The 21802-nt window shown below is 41.8% G+C and overlaps 1 protein-coding gene across 1 annotated transcript in view; it reads left to right on the top strand.

Moving 5' to 3' along the window:
* The window catches only part of LGI1 (leucine rich glioma inactivated 1), a 46228-nt gene extending 34864 nt beyond the window's left edge, over positions 1 to 11364 (top strand). Inside the window, exons 5-8 of the mRNA XM_030204818.1 lie at positions 3528 to 3599; positions 6061 to 6230; positions 9971 to 10135; positions 10221 to 11364. Coding sequence (XP_030060678.1) covers positions 3528 to 3599; positions 6061 to 6230; positions 9971 to 10135; positions 10221 to 11038 — 1225 coding nt within the window. The 3' untranslated portion in view covers positions 11039 to 11364. The remainder of the gene's footprint in view (positions 1 to 3527; positions 3600 to 6060; positions 6231 to 9970; positions 10136 to 10220) is intronic.
* The last annotated feature ends 10438 nt before the right edge of the window (positions 11365 to 21802 follow it).

The following is a 21802-nucleotide window of genomic DNA, read 5'->3' on the forward strand; positions in this document are numbered from 1 at the left end:
CCAGGTAGCGAAAGAGAACCCGGTGCACATCCAGACACAGGAGTGACCTATAGTCCTCCAGGTAATCCTCCCGCCGAACTATAGGTCGCACCTGTGTCTGGATGTGCACCGGGTTATCTTTCGCTACCTGGAGGTTACCAACAACTTCTGGCACTCGGACCATCTCTTTGTGCTCTTTGAAGGACCTCAGAAGGATCTCCAGGCATCTAAGGCAACGATTGCATGGTGGCTGTGGGATGCCATTGCTTCGACTTACCTGTTGGCTAGGAAGACGCCACCTAATGCAGTTAAAGTTCATTCCACCAAGGCGCAAGTGGTGTCCTGGGCGGAGGTGCAGGCGGTTTCGGTGGATGACATTTGTCGGGTGGTGACATGGTCTTCTGTACACACCGTTACAAGGTATTATCGACTGGTTCTCTGGGGATCTTGTAGGACAACTGTCTAACAGTTCCCAATTCCATAAATGTTACTCTTGAATGCACACATCATTCTGCCTTTAGCGCTGTAGTGCCAATTCAGTGAAATTCCTTGCCCTGGAGCTAAGGGATGAGAGTAACTATCTGAGGTTCAAGAAAGCTCTACAGACCCTGGTTTCCTTTAGTACCTTTTAAAGGGTTTTAGGTTGGTTATCTGATGCTGCAAACCAGTCTCCTTTTACATAGAAACAGAGAAAAATGTAGGCAGATAAAGACCATATGGCCTATCCAGTCTGCCCATTCGTGCTATCTACTATCCCTATCATTCCTTAGAGATCCTATGAACTTGTCCTTGAATTTGTGGTGGAGACTGTTTTTGTCTCCACCACAAATTCATCACCCTTTTGTGTCATGTTACATATTTGTAAGTTCATCTCACCGCCTCATAGTTTCTGCACTTGTTACTGTGTGTTATCCTTTTTGCCCTATTTATGAACTGCTATTATTTGAAGTATGTTCTAAACTGCCTTGACATGTGCAAGAAAGGGTGATAGACCAAATATGTAAATTAATATATAAATCCCTTATTATTTAAATTTATTTCATCCATTGGACACTAGCCTAGATTGCTGACTTTTTTTTTCATGCGTAGCAGCTCATGCATTTGTGTTCTCTGTATAACTAGATGGTGAGGTTTTCTCAATCTAATAGATTAAAATAAATTTTTTTTTGCTAACAAACAAGATTTCCTCCAAGCTGAACTGGACAGATCAAGCATGTTTTAGCATGTTTCTTTAAATTTATTTTCAGCAGGATGAAATGATGTGAAAGGATTCCTTTCCAAGATCTGACTATATGTGAATATGTCCACACAGTAAATATATGGAGAGTAATTCTATAACAGGGCATCTAGGATAAGTGGAGAAAGAGGCACCTATTTCAAATGTATTCTATAAAGAAAAGCAGGTACCTAATTTTCTTTGTAGAATATTACTGTAACTGGCTCAACATGCTTCATATTCATATTCGGTATTTGGCTAAATAATATTTTTCATTATTTGTATTCTGCAAAATAGTTAAATATGCTATTCAGTACAGCTGTAATTGCTAAATATGCACAAAATTACACCATATTCGTAGCAGGTGTAAATTTGTGTGAATTTGCACCTACAGTGGGGGAAATAAGTATTTGATCCCTTGCTGATTTTGTAAGTTTGCCCACTGACAAAGACATGAGCAGCCCATAATTGAAGGGTAGGTTATTGGTAACAGTGAGAGATAGCACATCACAAATTAAATCCGGAAAATCACATTGTAGAAAGTATATGAATTTATTTGCATTCTGCAGAGGGAAATAAGTATTTAATCCCTCTGGCAAACAAGACCTAATACTTGGTGGCAAAACCCTTGTTGGCAAGCACAGCGGTCAGACGTCTTCTGTAGTTGATGATGAGGTTTGCACACATGTCAGGAGGAATTTTGGTCCACTCCTCTTTGCAGATCATCTCTAAATCATTAAGAGTTCTGGGCTGTCGCTTGGCAACTCGCAGCTTCAGCTCCCTCCATAAGTTTTCAATGGGATTAAGGTCTGGTGACTGGCTAGGCCACTCCATGACCCTAATGTGCTTCTTCCTGAGCCACTCCTTTGTTGCCTTGGCTGTATGTTTTGGGTCATTGTCGTGCTGGAAGACCCAGCCACGACCCATTTTTAAGGCCCTGGCGGAGGGAAGGAGGTTGTCACTCAGAATTGTACGGTACATGGCCCCATCCATTCTCCCATTGATGCGGTGAAGTAGTCCTGTGCCCTTAGCAGAGAAACACCCCCAAAACATAACATTTCCACCTCCATGCTTGACAGTGGGGACGGTGTTCTTTGGGTCATAGGCAGCATTTCTCTTCCTCCAAACACGGCGAGTTGAGTTCATGCCAAAGAGCTCAATTTTTGTCTCATCTGACCACAGCACCTTCTCCCAATCACTCTCGGCATCATCCAGGTGTTCACTGTCAAACTTCAGACGGGCCGTCACATGTGCCTTCCGGAGCAGGGGGACCTTGCGGGCACTGCAGGATTGCAATCCGTTATGTCGTAATGTGTTACCAATGGTTTTCGTGGTGACAGTGGTCCCAGCTGCCTTGAGATCATTGACAAGTTCCCCCCTTGTAGTTGTAGGCTGATTTCTAACCTTCCTCATGATCAAGGATACCCCACGAGGTGAGATTTTGCGTGGAGCCCCAGATCTTTGTCGATTGACAGTCATTTTGTACTTCTTCCATTTTCTTACTATGGCACCAACAGTTGTCTCCTTCTCGCCCAGCGTCTTACTGATGGTTTTGTAGCCCATTCCAGCCTTGTGCAGGTGTATGATCTTGTCCCTGACATCCTTAGACAGCTCCTTGCTCTTGGCCATTTTGTAGAGGTTAGAGTCTGACTGATTCACTGAGTCTGTGGACAGGTGTCTTTCATACAGGTGACCATTGCCGACAGCTGTCTGTCATGCAGGTAACGAGTTGATTTGGAGCATCTACCTGGTCTGTAGGGGCCAGATCTCTTACTGGTTGGTGGGGGATCAAATACTTATTTCCCTCTGCAGAATGCAAATAAATTCATATACTTTCCACAATGTGATTTTCCGGATTTAATTTGTGATGTGCTATCTCTCACTGTTACCAATAACCTACCCTTCAATTATGGGCTGCTCATGTCTTTGTCAGTGGGCAAACTTACAAAATCAGCAAGGGATCAAATACTTATTTCCCCCACTGTATGTTGCCATTATAAAATTCAAAATGGATGTATTTTTGGACTTTTCACCTAGGAGCCCTTTTATATAATTACCCCTCATATATGACCAGTCCAGTAGTAGTCACTAAATAATATATGCTGGCAACTCTTTATTTCTTGACCCTGAATTTTGCTAATACAGTTGTTCTGTGGTTATTGCTGGGAAACGGTACCTGCAAAAACAAAGTTGCCCTGAGAGATACAATACCTTCCATTTTCAAAGAAAACTGTCACTGAGCAGCATTTCTTACTTTCAAAGAGATTTATGATTTGATATGTTATATATCATTCTATATATTATTCTAATAAAAAAACATTCTCTTTTTTAGGAGCTTGGCACACAACAATCTTCAAACACTCCCAAAAGATATTTTCAAAGGCTTGGACTCTTTAACAAATGTGTAAGAAATCAACGGATTTTAAACCAAAGTTACCAAAAGTATGGTACAAAGGCATTTTGTAATTGTTTTTTCTTGAATTTAGGTTTTGTTTTAGCTTGGGTGGAAGGAGCAGGGAGGTTCTGAGGGTTTCTTAAATGTCTCTTCCCCATTTGTTGTTTGAACTTTGTAGTTTTCTTCTGCCCCTTTAGGCTCCCAGGTCAATCAGAACTGGCCTCTGTTGATTTAAGGCATCTCAAATCTCCATGTGCAAATAACCGTGGTTTATTCCACTATTTTGTAGCCCATGTACCTCCAACTCATCCAAGAACCACAGCAATAGCCCTCAGCTAGGGATCACAAACTGTGGCTCCTTCTAGAATCTGGCTAAGTCCAGCCAGTAGGTGAAGCATTTGCAAAATGACTTTGACTCCTTCTCTTCCAGAGGCTTATACGAGGTAGCCTCTACAGCCTATGAAGCAAAAAACCTTTCCTGTGCATTAAACTCAGGTTGTTCACATAGCACTGTTCAACATTACCGCTGAGCTAGCCCTCCTCATTTTATAACAATACACAAGGGATAATGAATGACACATATAAAAACAAAATCTAGCCTGAGGTTGTTAGAACCCATAACCAGGACGCACACACATGCAAAATTGGGAGAGGTATTCCTAAACCCATGGCCAGATTAAGGAGCATTTCACTTAGCTGTGTGGTAGAAAAGACAAAAGCTCAAGTAGAAATCTAGAGCAGTAACTATGCTTCCATTATGCATTTTTGGATTCAGTCCCCTTGGCACAGATTTGAAGCACTTTACGTAGATTGCAACAAAGGACAGCACTATGAAGTGACCTTGTAGACAGACAAGAAGAAAACAAACTTTCTAACATATCTAGTCATGCCACAAATTGGGCCATGAAAAAGATGTTAAACGTTTCCCATCGGAGCCAGCACCTCTTACATTGTAAACTGTCGGTTACACTCCATGAATACTTTCTGAAGGTTTTAACACAGAGTACAGACAATATTTGTTATGTACATTGGTGAACAGAAAATAGAATACACTTTAATACAGGAGCTTATAACAAAAACACACACTGAACACATTTTAGTATGGGTTGTAAAAAATTACGTTTTTCAAAGTCATTTGGGGCCAGAACTGAGGAAAAATGTATGGTATGCTTAAGTCTGCTCTCTAATTTATTTTTCTATTCAAACAAGAGACATTTTGTGTGGAGGGAGAGAGGGGATTTTTTTTCCCTTGTGTAGTTTTATCAGTGGAAATATTCAGAATTACTATCCAGATAGTGTTGCTGAATGTTGGGCTCAACAAGACCTTATCCGGTTAGAAGGCCCTTTTGAATGTCGGCCGACAGAGTTTTATTGTTTGAGTTTCCAAAGAATAGATTCCATAAATGCCCAGGCTGAAAAAAAGTAATAGGCCAGCCTGGTAGCTGTATAGCATCATGCAGCAGGTTCTTGATTTGATCTCTGAGTTGGGTCCTCCATTCCCTGGGTTAGCTGGAGCTAGTGTTGCTGCAAAAGGACGGTCATAGTATTAAGGAAGGGAGGAAGGAGTCATTGCTTAAGGGTCACAATTGGTGGATGAATTCAGGGCCTATGATTATAGGGTTCCAGATGATGCTCTGGTGCACGACCCCTGGACCAGAACCAAACTAGGGAGCCCTTTTACAAAGCATTGGTAAGCCCAACACGGGCTTACCACATGCTCTCCCGGAACTACCACCAGCCCAATGTGGCCACCAGTGGTAGTTCCAGCTTGAGTGCGCATCATTTTTTAATAGCAGGGCAGTAATCAGGCATTGCCACATGCTGCCCAGTTAACACTGGAGCCATTACCGCCACCTCAATGAGTGGTGGTAAGTACCCCCCCCCCCCCAACCAGAACGGCCACACGGTAAGAGTACTCTTAATGCATGGCCATTTCTTTTAGGGGCTTTTTACCCACTGTAGTAAAATGGGCCCTGGTGCATGGGAAAAATGGCCTCCACCGCTACCGCAGGGCCCTTTTTCCTGCAGCTTAGTAAAAGGATCCCTAGGTAGTTACAAATGAAGGCTAATTTCACCATATTCCAGTCATACTTCTAACTGAGATGGAGCAGGGCAAGATGTGGCACCTGGGGCATCGCCACACAAAACAACAATGTGGTGCCCCTCCTGAAAGAGCTGAGGTCAGCAGCCATGGAACAATGGCACCCGGGCATGTCCCTGTCACCCTGCCTTAGTTCTGGTGCACTCTGGAAGTAGAAAGGAGCAAAAGGAAACTGCTAGGTCAAAAAGAAAGAAAGAAAGGACGGCAGAGCAAGTAATGGGAATCCTGATGAGACACCACCCAGCAAAAACTGAGCCTGGTGAGTAGTGCTTGAAAATAATATCAAATATGTACAGTCAGGATTGTAGTGATCGCTGAGTGCATTTTTGATTTGTTTGCATGGAAGATGAAATTTTTTTTTTTTTTTAGGGACCTGAGAGGGAACTTATTTCATTGTGACTGTAAACTGAAATGGTTAGTGGAATGGCTGGATAGCACCAATGCAACAGTTGAGCAGATCTACTGCGAAAGTCCTTCTGAATACAAAGGACGTAAAATCAACAGCCTCTCGCGAAAGGATTTTGACTGCATTACCACAGGTAATTTGTTATTAATACTTGCTGCATAACATAATCGAGTGAATATGTGCTTACCTGAAATAGTCGGAATATATTTGAAATGGCTCAAGGCAAACAGGAATTGGACATTTTTATCAGACTTATGTTTAGATCTCTTTTTCATATGAAAGTGATATTCCACGTGTATAATAGGTAATGTTTACCCAGCAAGACATTTCACAAAATTGGTACATGTTTTCTTAACAAGCTACAACAGAATGCCCTGCATCTGTCCTGCATTTACTGCACAGGCCACACAGTTAACCAACGTCCACCGCCTTACATGCCTAGGCCGATAGACGAGGTGTCTGTGTGTTAACACACCATAGTACAGCTACCTGCAGCAGCACTACCCTTTCCTCGTCCCCCGCCTGAGCACACCCAATGCTCTCTCAATCCCAGCCCCGATGTTGCAAAAAATCGTCCATCAAGCCCCTGATTCTAGCAGCCTGATCCCCCTCAGATAAAAGCCCACCCACTGCCAAATAATCCATGCCCCCACCCCATAAGTCCTGCCCCTTGCCCTACCCTCCATCCCCACTGAGCCTCCCCAGGACCTATGCAGGGGTCAGCAGCAGAGGAGTAGTGGGTCCCAGGCAGCAGCGATCCCTCTTTGCTGCCACCCGGATCAGCACTGGAATCCATTATGATGCCAATGGCCCCTAATGGTACTCTAAACTACTGCATACTCTACAAAGATGTAGAAATTGAGCATGAAAGAAAATTATATCTGAGACTTGTGTGAAAACTTTCATAATGTACAAGTCTATTTTTGTCTGTAAGGGGCATAATTATCAACATGGGCTGCCATTAAGATGTGTTATTTTACCACTAATTTGTGCTATTATAGTACAGGTACAACTTTATGCAATGAGGCCTAGTAACTAATAACTGGAGTTAGCAGAAAAATAACACATCTTAATGGTAGCCCACATTGATAATTTTCCTCCTAAGTTTGTTATACATAGTTTTACTGAAAACATAATTGTTTTGTGCGATTAAAACATTTAAGGATGGAGTACTGAAAGTTGTAGGGGTAGCTGTTTTGTGGATGGTCCAGGGGCAGATTTAGCACTTATGCAATTAACTGCCCAAGTTAAGCAGCCTCACAATCTTGGGTTTTGTACCTAAGGCAACTTACCCAATCTTGGGTTTTCTACCTAAGGCAGTGGAGGGCTGAGTGACTGCAGTGGGAAGTGAACTCAGGATGCCAGGATCAAAGCCTGCTGTGCTAACCATTAGGCTACATCTCCACTCCAGATACCATCTGGCAAATGAATTAGTAATAGGAATTTGTTGCACTCAGGGGCGTAGCCAGACACCCAATTTTGGGTGGGCCTGGGGCCAAGATGGGTGGGCAGAACTCCGCCCTGTCCCACAAGTGATTTGGTCTCTCCCTCTCTCGCCTGCATGCCATATGGTCTCTCAAACATCCCCCTCCCCCATACCTTTTAAATAGCAGATTTTCACTGGCAGCAAGCAGTAAGTAATACACACTGCTCATGTTGGTTCCACAGCCTTCCCTCTGATGCAACTTCCTGTTTCCGCATAGGCAAGAATACATCAGAGGGAAGGCTGGTATGCAGGAAGGACAGGAATTTTCAGCTGCTGGGGCTTGGGAATCCCTGCCAGACACTTCATAGGTGTGCTGCTACTGGGTAGGCCTGAGCCCAAAGTAGGTGGGCCTGGGCCCACCCAGGCCCACCCTTGGCTACGCCACTAACGTCTCCTTTACTTTTTAACTATGTTTTTAGAGTCACAGCTTGTTTAACATGAGTAATTTGCTCTTTTGATCTGACATATCGTTTTTCTATTGCACACTGGAGAGTTGATTTGTATAGTGTAACACACCCTTGTAAAAATGTTTATGTTTATTTATTTACTTGATATACTGCCTTTACATAGGTAAGGTCAAATATTGGGGCCCTTTTACTAAAGTGTCTTCAGTTTTTGACCTACCGTGCCTTAACAGCAAAAATTAATGTCCAATAAGTAGGAAGGCTGCATGGGAACAGGGTTTGCGGGAATCCCCACCAGATCCGTGGGGATGGATACAGTTTCTGTGGGGTACCTCTTTAGGGGAAAAGATTTTGGCCATTGGTGCTTGAAATGGAGGAGGGGAATAGTAAGTAAGAAGGGATCCAAAGAGATCTTATGCAGGATGGGCAGAGAACTGGTTTCAGGGTGAGGAATTAGGAGGAGTATTGGTTTTATGTTGCTTTGGCACATGTTTGTGTTTGTATTTTCATTAACACTAACTATAAAACTCAATTTAAAAAAAGTACTTCTGAAAGTTATAGATACAGGTGGGGATGGAGGAGATTGCTTGCAGGGATGGGTTCAATTTCTGTCCTCGTGCAACTTTCTACTTAGTAATTGTTGGGGGCATGTCCAGTACGTCCTCTGAAGTTACCACATGGAAATGTTCATTAGCATGTATTAAAGCTAGTTCCTATTGAGAAGGCAGAACGTTTCTGGTGACTGGCATTGAATATCCAGGTTTTTCAATGCTGGCTAGCACATGACCAGTTAAGTCGACATTCAGACTCAACCAGCATGGCTTAATGGACAAAGGTAGGCCTGTTCTTTATGCAGCCTTATTTGGCCGCTGAGTCTGGTTGGTTAAGTTCCAAATATTGGGGACTTAACCGGTCATGCCCCCGGAATACCCCCCATACAGCTGGCTTTATTTTTGGCACTAACTAGGCATTTTCACTGGCAAAAACTGGTTAAATGCCTGCTGAAAATGACCAGTTATCTACCGAAATGCAAGTTAACTAGTCAGTGGCTGTTCCTGGCCAGTTAACTCAAATTGAATATCAGCTGGTAAGTGCTAAAATGCTGTAGCACACAACTACAAAGGGGACATGCCCATAGGTGGGTCAAGGGTGAGTCTTGCTGTTGCAGCCCTAAGTTACAGAATACTATCACTGAAGAAACTGTCAATTTTATGCACTAGCATTTACACAAACCTAAATGCTCACGCCTAAAGTTAGACACACGCATGCCGACTTACACCCTATTCTATAATAACAGCTTCACGGTCAATTGTCGTTACAGAATTTGTGCCTAGTGCAACCCTTTGTGGAATCTACCCCTTACTGCACAGGGCTGCACTCTAGTACAAGAGACCCTTTGTATCTCATGTATGTTTTCTGTACAAGATGTAAGGGGGAAGGTATGCTAAATGTGTTATTTTACCACTAACTAATGTACAAGTTAGTGGTAAAATAACATGTCTTAACAGTAGCCTATGCTGATAATTATATCGCTACTGTTGATTTCAGGGGTATGCATCTAATAAAGTGGAAATTTGTCCCTGAAAGATCACATCTCAAGTTTGGGGGGGGAGATTATCAACATGGAGTATGAAGACATGTTATTAGGTACTAGATCGGATTGCAAATAAAATGGGACTTATGCTAAAATAGTACGGAATAATGGTAAAAGAACACATTTAATGGTAGCCCACGTTGATCACCATGCTCAGGGTTTGTCTTCAACCTGTGATAAATGGTTCATAATCAAGGGACTCGCATATACCCTGCTATCTATTTAGTTTTAGACTGTGAGCTGTGTAACCTAGCTAAGTAACTGTCAGGTTCATTTCTTGTATGGGATACAGAATAAGTGCAATAATAAGTAAAATATCAGGGTGTATTTGCAAAATAACAATATCAGCATAAGACTGCACTTGTCAACTCTTGCTTGTTCTTTTGCAGAGTTTGCAGTTTTTCAGTCCTTGCCGTATCAGTCTTTGTCCGTGGATACATTTACTTACAAGAATGACGAGTATGTGGTTCTGGCTCAGCCTTATATTGGAAAGTGCATCTTTCTTGAATGGGACCATGTAGAAATGCATTTCAGAATCTATGACAACATTACAGGTATGAATTAAGGACATTTGAAATTGTGTTATTTTCTTCCTCAAGGGAAAGCCCTATCCTTCTATTCTTTTACAATTTTTTGCAGGTTCTTCCACGGTCGTTTGCAAGCCTATTGTTATTGAGAAGCAGCTCTATGTTATTGTTGCTCAGCTGTTCGGAGGTTCTCATATTTACAAAAGAGACAGTTTGGCAAATAAATTTATAAAAATTCAGGATATTGAAGTTCTCAAAATCCGAAAGCCCAACGACATTGAAACGTTCAGAATCGATGGAGAGTGGTACTTTGTTGTTGCTGACAGCTCCAAAGCTGGTTTTACCACTGTTTATAAGTGGAACGGAAATGGATTCTACTCCCACCAGTCCCTCCATCCGTGGTACAGAGATACTGATGTGGAATACTTTGAAATAGTAAACAAACCTCACCTAATCCTGTCAAGTAGCTCCCAACGTCCTGTAATATATCAGTGGAACAAAGCTGCAAATGAATTTGTTAAGCGCATGGATATTCCAGATATGGAGGATGTGTACGCAGTGAAACATTTCATGGTCAAAGATGATGTCTACGTTTGCTTAACAAGATTTATTGGTGATTCCAGGGTTATGAAATGGGAAGGGTCAGCTTTTTTAGATGTTCAGAGGATGCCATCGCGAGGATCTATGGTATTCCAGCCCGTTGAAATCAATAATCATAAATATGCAGTTCTTGGAAGTGATTACTCCTTCACCCAAGTGTACAACTGGGATATTGATAAAGGAAAATTTGTGAAATTTCAAGAGCTAAACATCCAGGCACCAAGATCTTTCATACATGTTTCCATAGAGAAACGTGATTTTCTCTTTGCCTCAAGTTTTAAAGGAACTACACAGATTTATAAACATGTCATAATTGACTTAAGTGCATGAGCATAAAACGCTAAGCTTACCACAGAAGATATGCTACTGTAGAAAAGACATAATGAAGTAAATGCATGTCAAATCTCCTTCTAATCATACTTTTGGATGAATGCATCCAAAAGTTGGGAAAAAAACATAAGTAGCGTCTTCATTTTTAATTGTCAAGTCTAGTGGTTTTAGAGGCTCAACTGAAAAAAACACCACTGTTAACTGGTCTTTGCATCTGCAGTCTGTAAATATTACATCTCATAATATGAAGAATATAAAAGTTTACTTTTCCATTTGCCTATTCAGATGTTTGAGAAAAAACTGCCAAATAAAATGTTTACATTTTCTGTGATAATTTAATTGTATAATTCTGGTGACATGTACCTGGTTTGTGTATAATAATTGGTGAATTGGAGATTTAGGGGAGGAACTGTCAAGCTGTGTTAGGACTTTAAGTTGCGTTAGTTGCCTCTTAACACAACTTAAAGGGCTCTAACACAGCTTGGCAAAATTTACTGCGGGTTTCATAGTAATGAGATGCAAAAAATGCAAATGCACATTTTGCATCTCATTAGTATGTAAATATCATAATGTGACTTGTGATATACCGCGTCACGTTAGGGCCCCCCCTCCCAAATCACAGCATAACCACAACCCGATGATCCCAGACCAACAGAGCAGGCTTCCCCATCTTATCACCTCCCAGAGGCCTTAACCTCCTGGCTCCAACCCCCCCCCCCCCCCACAGGCTCAAACCCTGTCCACCCCCAGCCCCCAAATGTCCAAGCCCCTCCACACTCCCCCCAGGGCCCCACATGGCCATAGACTGCCACTTGAGGTACCATTTTACAAATAGCACCAGACTGGGCAGAAACAACTGGGCATCACTAATGTCTGAAGACCCCCTGGACCAACAATATTTAAGATGGTAGGCCCTTTAGGGTGTCTAGGGCTGTGTGGTGGAGGGGTCTTGGACATTCTGGGGATGGGATGGGTTGGATTTTAACGTGAGGGGCTCTGGAGCCAGGGGAGGGGCAAGTAAGGCCTTGGGAAGAGTGGGCTTTACTGGCTTGGGAGTATTGGGCCATGGCTTTGTGACCAAATGCTCCCAAGCCGTTGGAATAATGCTGTTTGCAAGGTGGCTCGCAAGCAGTATTGTTATTTTACTACAAGATTTATCAACCTGCGAGACTGAGATACCGCAGGTTGCTGAACCCTGTGTTATATCAAGGTATGGACAACCTTGATAACTTCCCCCTTAGTATTAATAGTATTAGTGATAGTATGAAAAAATTGTTTGGTAAGAACTTCTGAAATTTCATCAATAAAAGTACAAGATAATAGTTTTATTTTATTTATGTACTTAAAATCTTTATATACCCTCTTCTTCAGCAAATCCAGTTAAGATGATGTACATATAAACAAGCAACAAAAAAAAAAATCAGGCAAAAAAAAACAAAAGCTAAAATAGAAGCAATTAAATCAGGGATTCTCAGCCCAGTCCTCGGGACACACCAAACCAGTCTGTTTTTCAAGATATCCATTGAGAATATTAATGAGAATTTGCATGCACTGCCTTCATTGCATGCAAATCCATCTCATGCACATTTTTTATGGGTGTCCTGAAAAATCTGATCATTTGTGTGTGTCCTGACTGGGTTTTGAACCTCTGAATTAAATAGATGGGAAGAGATTGCTGAAGCCCTTTTCTAAAAGATAGCAAAGAGAGCTTACCTTTTAAAACCTCAGATAACTTATTCCATCCTTCAACTGCAACCATTATTAAAACCTTCTTTTACCAGGCTTCTGTTTTTATTGCAGACTTGCCAGGATAGATTAACAAATTACTTTGTGAAGAATGTAAAGGACAATTTGGAGTATATGTACTCAATCGCTCATTTGTTTATTGATATATATTTATTTTATTTAAAACATTTTTGTATCCCGCCTATCCTGGTATACTTACACGGCACTATTATTGTCAAGGCACATCCCCACACATGGGCCAGCATTTTACCTTCTACCCCACCCCCACACAGGGCTGGTCTTAGGCAGGGGCGACAAGGCGGTTTACACAGGGCCTCGTGCTCCCAAGAGCCCCACAGCGGCCTTGGTATCTCCCTCCCGCTCCCTGCTTCAGCCATCATTGCCGTCTCCTGTTCTCAATCTAACCACCTTGGTCAGCGCTCTCCTACTCTCTTTCGGCTCCCTGCAGCGCTGCCTTCTTCAATCCGGTCCACCAGCAGTCAGTGAGGTAAGCACACTGCCTTCAGTGACCCGGAAGCTTTCTCTCTGCTGTAATTTCCTGTTCCGCATAGGCGGGACACTGCAACAGAACAAGAGCTTCTGGGGCTGTCAAAGGCAGTGCGTTTACCTCACCGACACTGCCAGTGGCTCGGAAAATTGAAGAAGGCAGCGGTGCTGCAAGCTGGAACTAAGGGAGCGGGTAAGAGAGAGCTGAAGGTGGTTAAGATTGAGATGGCCGCTGAAGCCCATGAGGTTCATCTCCCTTTCCCTCTCCTCCACGCACCCCTCATCCAAATAAATCAAGCAAATCTATGACCTGCTCTATCCATGTTGTCGTTCTGTATTGTTGGTAGCATTTCTATTGGACCTCACTTACATTTTCAAAGATGCTGACTTGTGCAGCTTAGGGATGTAGACAGAGAAAGTATTGGTTTAATTGGTTAGAGTACCAATTTGTTCTACATTTTAAATCATTTTGTCATTTGGAGGGGTTGGCTATAGGGACTCCCTGTATTCGTGCAGAGATGTTTTCGCCTAGTAAAGGGCCACCAAAACAAACATCATGTTATGAGAATCAGGTACTTCACAATCAGACTTACTATCTAGAAGAACAATTTTTTAAAAACTCATTAATTAGGTTGAAACTGGGAGCATTTAACATCTTTTTTTTCTGTGCCTACATCAAAAGAAAAAGATGGCACGTGGGAACTTGCTCCTTTTGCTTTGTGCAATGCATTGGTATATTATAAAAATGCATTTGCCTTTTTTTATTACTACTATTTCACAGAGAAAGCATTGAATAATGAGGGAAGGGTTTCCTTCGTGCAGAACTGTCCAGAGTCAGTCTAACTGTGCCAACATTGTCCAGTTCAGAACGCTATTAGCTGCCATGTTCATACAATGTTAATTATGTTCAGTGGAAAATGCATATGTTGGCTCAGGCTAGGTGCTATGTGAATATTTAATCACTGTTTCATTATTGCTACCAAATATTACATATTAAGGGCATTTGTTTTAATTTATTTATCCAGTCCATATGTGCATATGGTTTTGCTTTATAAACCCAAAGGTTTCCTATGATAGCATTGTGGTTATTTGAATTAGTTTTTCTGTACAATTTTTGCTTAATTTGTCTTAATTTGAAATAAAAAACATTTTAAACACATCTTGTCAACAAGGAGTGGGGCAGAAGGCCCCACCAAACTGGTCTGCACAGGGCCCCAAAATTGCTAAGACCAGCCCTGCCCCACACATAGTCTAGCATTTACCTTCTCCTCCCCCACCACCCCAGACATGGTCCAACATTTTACCTTCTTTCCCTCCCACCCACATCCATACACAATCCAGCATTTTACCTTCTCGTCCCCCAACACCCACACCCTCACCTAGAGTCCAGCATTTACCTTCTCCCCTCCACCTCAACAAAAATGGTCCAGCATCTACATAGTAACATAGTAGATGATGGCAGAGAAAGACCTGTACAGTCCATCCAGTCTGCCCAACAAGATAAACTCATAAGTGCTACCTTTTGTGTATACCTGACCTTTAGTATCTGCCATCCTCACGGCACAGACCGTAGAAGTCTGCCCAGCACTAGCCTCCCAACCACCAGCCCTGCCCCCCTCCACTAGCTCTGCCACCCAATCTCCGCTAAACTTCTGGCAGAGCTGGTAATGGGGGGTGGGGCTGGTGGTTGGGAGGCTGTCCCCTCTCCAGCCAGCAACCAGGCATCTCCCCTTGTTTCTTTTGACCTCTTCCCCCCTTCCCCCCCACAGTGTACCTTTTAAAAGTTTTCTTGTCTCTAGCAGTCAGTGGCAGGGAGCAGCGATTCATACAGCCTGCTCGCGCCAACCCTGGAGCCTTCTCTCTGATGCTTCCTGCCTATCTGGAATTAGGAGGTTACATCAGAGAGAAGGCTCCTGGATTGGAAACAGCAGTATGTATGAATCGCTGCTCCCTGCCATGACCGCTAGAGACAAAAATTACTCCATTCTGGCACAGATAAAGCTGGCCCAGCTCCCGCAGCACACCTAGGGATCTGCCATGGCACACTGGTTGAAAAACGCTGGCTTATAGAGTCACATACATAATAAATTTACATTAATCGACAAAATACTTTACAATAAATTGGAAGTCTTGTTTTTTTTAACACTTTAGAGGGAAGTTAAGACATATTTTTCATCATTCGCTGTGTTACTGTTAATCTCAGTTATTAATAACTAAGGTGTACTGCATACAATGGAACCTGTGTTAAAATAGCATGAATTACTGGTAAAATACCGTTGATGATTATCCCCCAGGTTCTATATAGCATGCCTAGAGATCTGCGCCAAAATCAAAGCGTATTCTATAATAACACGCATAACTTAATTGGCTTAACAAGCAAATCAGCGTTGTTAACAGTACTTAACAAGCAATAATTAGAATTTACATGCACAACTCCCTAAGTGAATTCTGTAACACATTGCGTCTATGTGGGATACAAATGTAACAAATTAATGCATGCAGGCAAAAAGGGGCGTGGTTATGGGTGGGAAAATGGACATTTTATAGACGTTTCCAAAATTTACACACACTATTATAGAATATGGCCCTCTGTGCATAAAGTTATGTACCGGTATTTACACCATGTTTTCACTGGTGTAAATGGAGGTGTGCAGTTTTAGGTGCTAGGATATCAACTAAGTGTATTCTATATACCTTACGTAAATCTAGGCACCATTTATAGAATTCGCTTAGGTGGAAATGTTTTCCGCATGGATTTTCTAGGCGCCATATATATATAGAATTTTCCCCTATACCCCTTAAAATCAATACTAATAATTTTAAAATGCACTGGTCTCTAACTAATGTTCTGTAAAATCTGAAGTTTCCTAACTAAAGGGCATATTTACTAAGGTATGATGAGTAGTTAGCACAGGTTTAAGCGCGCATATCTGTAAGGGCTAGAAGAACACACTAATGCCTAGCACACATTAAAGCAGCCAGTGCAGTAAAAGTCCAGCGCTAACTGCGTAGCATGAGATGGTGCGAGGTTTGGGCAAAGATTGGTTATGGACAGCACATTGTCGTCAGCATGCAGTACGCACTGTCTCATGTGTAGCTATTGTGGGTTCATCTAATGTTACCTCAGTAGGTGGCGTTAGGTGCATCTGCGCCATTAGCACCTGAAAGTAAAACGTTTTAGAGATCCTGTCTGTGCAGAAACTGAAGGGGGAATGCTGAACACACCCCAACAACTCAGAGCCTTTGCATTTATGGAGCATTACTTTTGGCTTTTAACCCACATTAAGTGCACAAATCTAATGCTCTTTAATAAACATGCTCTTAATTTATCGGATATACCAACATGAAGTCCATTACCGCAGTTTAAGGAACTAATAATTATAGATTGACCTACTGTTCTAAACAAACCCAGTTCTAAAAATGGACACAGTTTTTTCATTGCACTCCATTTAAACTATCCCTCATGGGCTACTTGAGTCATCTGTTGCTGTCTTCTTCTACAATTACTCCCAAAATTTTAAGATAAGCTGCAGTTTTATCTTTTGCCTTCACTTGAAGATATATACTTTGCCTGTTATAGCTCCAAAACATAATACAACTCATTTAAACACATTCCATACTAATGTACTCATTGTAAACCAAGAGCCTACAATTTCTATACAGGTAGAAAGAAGAGTTTTGCAGGTGACAATCGCTATCAATAGGCAACAAAACCTGAGTATCATCTGCACAGATGTAAAATGACAACCCAAACTGCCTAACTTCCCCAGCAGAAACAAAATTCCCCGGGGAATTTTGCCCCCCCTCCTCCTCTTGGCAGCCCTGCCCCTACATAGAAATGGAGAAAAGAGGAGAACCTGAGGGACCACCCAAATTAACAATTTCTCCTTGGACCAGTTATCAGCATGCCACACTTTAAATCCTCTATTTTACATAAATGATCTAATCCGTTGGTTTGCAAGACCAACAAAATATCTGTTTTGAACCATATCAAAGGCTGCACTGAGATCAACTGAAATTAGCAAAACTCGTTTCCTTTATCCCTCCAGTAGTAGATCTCATCTAACAATGCAGCCAATAAAGATTCTGTGCTAGACCCCCTCCTAAATCCAGATCCATCAAATCATTACCATCCAGAATAGAGCTAATTTGAGTCTCCACCACCTTAGGGAAGTTAGAGATAGGCCTAAAATTTTCATATAAGCTTGAATTCAAACATTCTTGATTCAGAATCAGTCTTTAAGCATCAAGTTTGCTAGCCAGTTCAACACATTTTAGAACAATCTTTGAATAAAACTACTAGGATGGGTCTAATGGCATATAGGAAGTCACAAGTGCACCCAGTAATTCATTGACTATCTCCCTTAGTGAGGGAAAATGAATCCAACTTAAATTTCCAGATAAAAGGTACCCGAGTTAAGCTACTGCTTACCAGTGGAACAGCCAATTTAAAAACTATAATTTTCCGTTACACTTAGAGAACATGATATAAGCCCTATAGATCCTGTACCTAGCAAGTTCTTAACAATTATCTAGGCTTATTTGCACTCTTCTTGCTTGTAGCAGCCAACTGTTGTCATTTACTCAACTGTAATTTACCCAAATAGGGCTAGATTCGATATATGGTGTCAAAAACAATTGTCGATAAAAAAACCCGCTTAAGCATTATTCTATAAGCTGTGCCTAAAGTTTGACACGGTTTATAGGATAGCGCTTAAGCATTATGGTCAAATGTAAATTTAGGTGCAACCATTTGCACCAATGAAAATGTGGTGCAAATACCCGCACCTAAATTTACAAGCGGAATACAATTATGCTGTAAATTATGCACGTAATTCAAAACCCCACCCTGAAACACCCATAACCATCCCCTTTCTGTGCCCCCTTTTTCAGACCATGGAAAGATTTTAGGCACACAACACCCAACTAAATCTAATTAGTGGCAATAATTGCTTGTTAAAAAGCCAATTGGCGCTAATTGGCTTGTTATTCAATTTAATTGCCTGTGCAAATCGGAACCGTGTCTAAATTTGTGTATGCAATTTTTGGTGACCTTTATAGAACCAGGGGGATATTCATTGGCTGCTAATCTTCAACTTAGTTTATCCTCTGGTAACTTAGTCTTCCTGAAAATCCATTCTTTGTTCATTTAGGGGGTCATTTACTAAGCCACTGTAGCACTTTTAGCTCATGGTAGAAATCAGCTGGTGGTAAACGCTGAGACACCCATAGGAATATAATGGGCGTTTCAGAATTTACCATAAGCTAAAAATGCCACCATGGCTTAGTAAAAGACTCCCTTAATGCGGCAGTAAACCAAACATTTGATTTTTGCACCCGTGCCTGAACCTTACAAAAAGAGACAACATTGGTCAAAGCAGAACAGGTGCATAACAGTATGATAGTAGTAGATATTCTGTATATAATACAGTTATTTTACAGTACACAACTTTAATGTATTTTGAGCTGTCCTAAATTCACCCACTTAGCTATGGGGGTACCAGCACTAAATTGCCAGTACCCGTATAACTGCGGCTGCTCCCCAACATAGCCCCCTGTACCACCCCTGACCGGCCCACTTTTTATATGGCCGGTCAGAGCTGATATTCAGCAGCAGTGCCTGGTTAAGTGCAGCTGGATATTGGCAATTGGGCGGCCCTGAGCAATTTAAACAGGCAGGAGCCTCTCCTGCCCGCTTAAATCACTTTGAATATCAGGCGGGTTATTTATACCTCTAACTCTTGCTATTTTACCACAGGTCCTAGTTACCAATAACTGAAGTTAACGGTAAAATGATACACTGCAACGGTAGCCTACACTGATAACTAACTCTTGCTGTTTCTTTTGTGCATTACTACACATTGAGCAACAAGCTTTCTCCATCTGTCATGATCAGCCACACTGGCTTCCATCTCCTCCCCTTTTTTTGTAGCTTGTGAAAATCATAACTTTTACGCTGGGATTCGAACATGCATGTAGCATACAAACAGCGTGGGGTGTAGTTGTTTTAATAAGCAACTCACATTTTCAGAACAGTGCTACTGCTGAAATCACTTGTTAAAGAATTTTGTAAAAATACCCAATATTTTCTAGTTGTCATGCTATCTAGCATGGGGGCCAACTTTTCTAAATGTTTAGGGGTGCTAAACCCAATGAAAATTACCTGTCCCTAGACACAGTCAAGGAGTTTGCTCAATATTGGAAGTGCTCAAGCACCCATAGAGCTGGCTCCTATGCTTTCTAGTGCTAGATGTTGATCACTGGCCCTTGTTTCTACATATTCAAGTAGAGAAACACAGCAATCATAATAGTATGTACGTAAGAAAAAGGGAAAAGGAAGTCCAACCATCAGGCGTACCCGACTCTACAAGTTGTTGGTGAGGCCCCACTTGGAGTATTGTGTTCAGTTTTGGAGGTCGTATCTTGCTAAAGATGTAAAAAGACTGGAAGCGGTGCAAAGAAAAGCTAAACAATGGTATGGGACTTGTGTTGCAAACCATATGAGGAGAGACTAGCTGACCTGAACATGTATACCTTGGATGAAAGGAGAAACAGGGGTGACATGATACAGATGTTCAAATATTTGAAAGGTATTAATCCGCAAATGAACCTTTTCCGGAGATGGGAAGGCGATAGAACTAGAGGACATGAATTGAGGTTGAAGGGGAGCAGACTCAGGACTAATGTCAGGAAGTATTTTTTCACAGACAAGGTGGTGGATATGTGGAATGCCCTCCCGCGGGAGGTGGTGGAGATGAAAACGGTAATGGAATTCAAACATGCAAGGGATAAACACAAAGGAATCCTGTTTAAAAGGAATGGTTCCATGAAATCTTAGCGGAGATTGGGTGGCGATGCCGGTAATTGGGAAACAAAACGGGAGCTGGGCAGACTTCTACGGTCTATGCCCTGATCATGACTGAATAGATAGGGATGGGCTGGAGTGTAAATTTTAAAGGGCTTCAATGTTAGCTTCAGAACTTTGTACAAGAACAGTGCTGGGCAGACTTCTACGGTCTCTGCCCTGAGAAAGGCAAGGACGAATCAAACTCGGGTATACATATAAAGTATCACATACCATGTGACTGAGAAGATATTTATTACCATTTTATCTACACATTAAAGCTTTTGCTGGCATATGTGTATACATTGATAAAGAATATCTAATAGCCCCTGATGCAGCCCTGTTGGGTGAAACACGGCCTGTGTTGGGCATTTTTTAGATGATATTCTATTAATAACGTTTGTTCTTTCCACTGATCCGCTTTGTTGGTTTACATCTTGGAGTTTGCGGATCGGCTGCCTTGCTGTTTTCTATGGCTCTTTTTTACTGCAGCACAAGCCCCCCAAAAAGTGGCCACACAGTAAGATAACTCTTACCACATGGAATGCGGCAGGGAGCACTTACCACCACCCATGGAGGTGGCAGTAAGAGCTCCCATGGTAACCCGGCAGTAACTGGACAGCTCACAATGATTCCCGATTACCACCAGGATACCGTGTGCTAGAAAAAGAATTAAAATTTTCTAGTGTCGGAAATGGCGCATGCTCAACCCAGGACTATTGCCGGCAGCCGCAGTTCAGATTTAGTGTGCAGTAAGCCCACCTTGGGCTTACTGCTGCTTTGTAAAAGACCCACTTAGTGACCTGAATAACATCCCAAAGATACTCTGACAGCTACCATGAAACTCCATCAGTCTTAAAGAGTTACATTATGATTGATGTGATATGATTTCTGACACATATCATTTGTATATGCAATAAACCAGATAACGATTTACTGCTCAATTGCATTACCACTCATTAAATATTGAAACTCCTCTTCTTAGTCATAACCACTGACAACAAATATCAGTCCAAAAGAGCAAGCATTACGTATTCTCTGTTGCCACTAGATATGTTTGGGCAAACCAGCTATCATATAAAAAAAGCTTTGAGCAGCCAGTAAACAGACTTCCAGGTAGTACTTTGTCTGTTTTCAAAAGCTTGAGTACTGCAATGGAACTGAGATGCATTGTGGTAACAAACCTAATAAGTCCCGTGTGAGTAAAGGCCTCTTTTCCTGTGCTTGATCACACCACAAAAGGTATTTTGAGAGCATGGAGAAACCCCCCCCCCCCCCCAATATATTCTAAGCAAGCTACTGTAAAACACCATTCACTGAGGACATGAGGTACAAAAAGCTATTTATCATGGTAAAAGGGTTTTCTGTTTCTTTCTTTTTTTTTTTTTAGAAAATTGCCCACCTTGCATACAGGCAAAGGGTCACACATTGTTCCACAACATGCGTACTTGTACCTGTATTTTGTGGAGGCATGCTTTCCTCTTGAGGACCAGTACAAATTCACGAGAAAGTATCTGTGGATTTTGAAAGTACTGCATATTTTTGATAATTGCCTCAAAAATGCATAACGGTTAATCATTATGTTTATGCAAAACTTGCTGTAGCGACAATTACCAAATCAAGGCGATTTACATTCAACAATAAAACTGAATAGAAATAGAACTCCATCAAATGAAAGGAAAGACTCA

The sequence above is a fragment of the Microcaecilia unicolor genome, chromosome 5 (genome assembly GCF_901765095.1).
Source record: "Microcaecilia unicolor chromosome 5, aMicUni1.1, whole genome shotgun sequence".
NCBI lineage: Eukaryota > Metazoa > Chordata > Amphibia > Gymnophiona > Siphonopidae > Microcaecilia > Microcaecilia unicolor.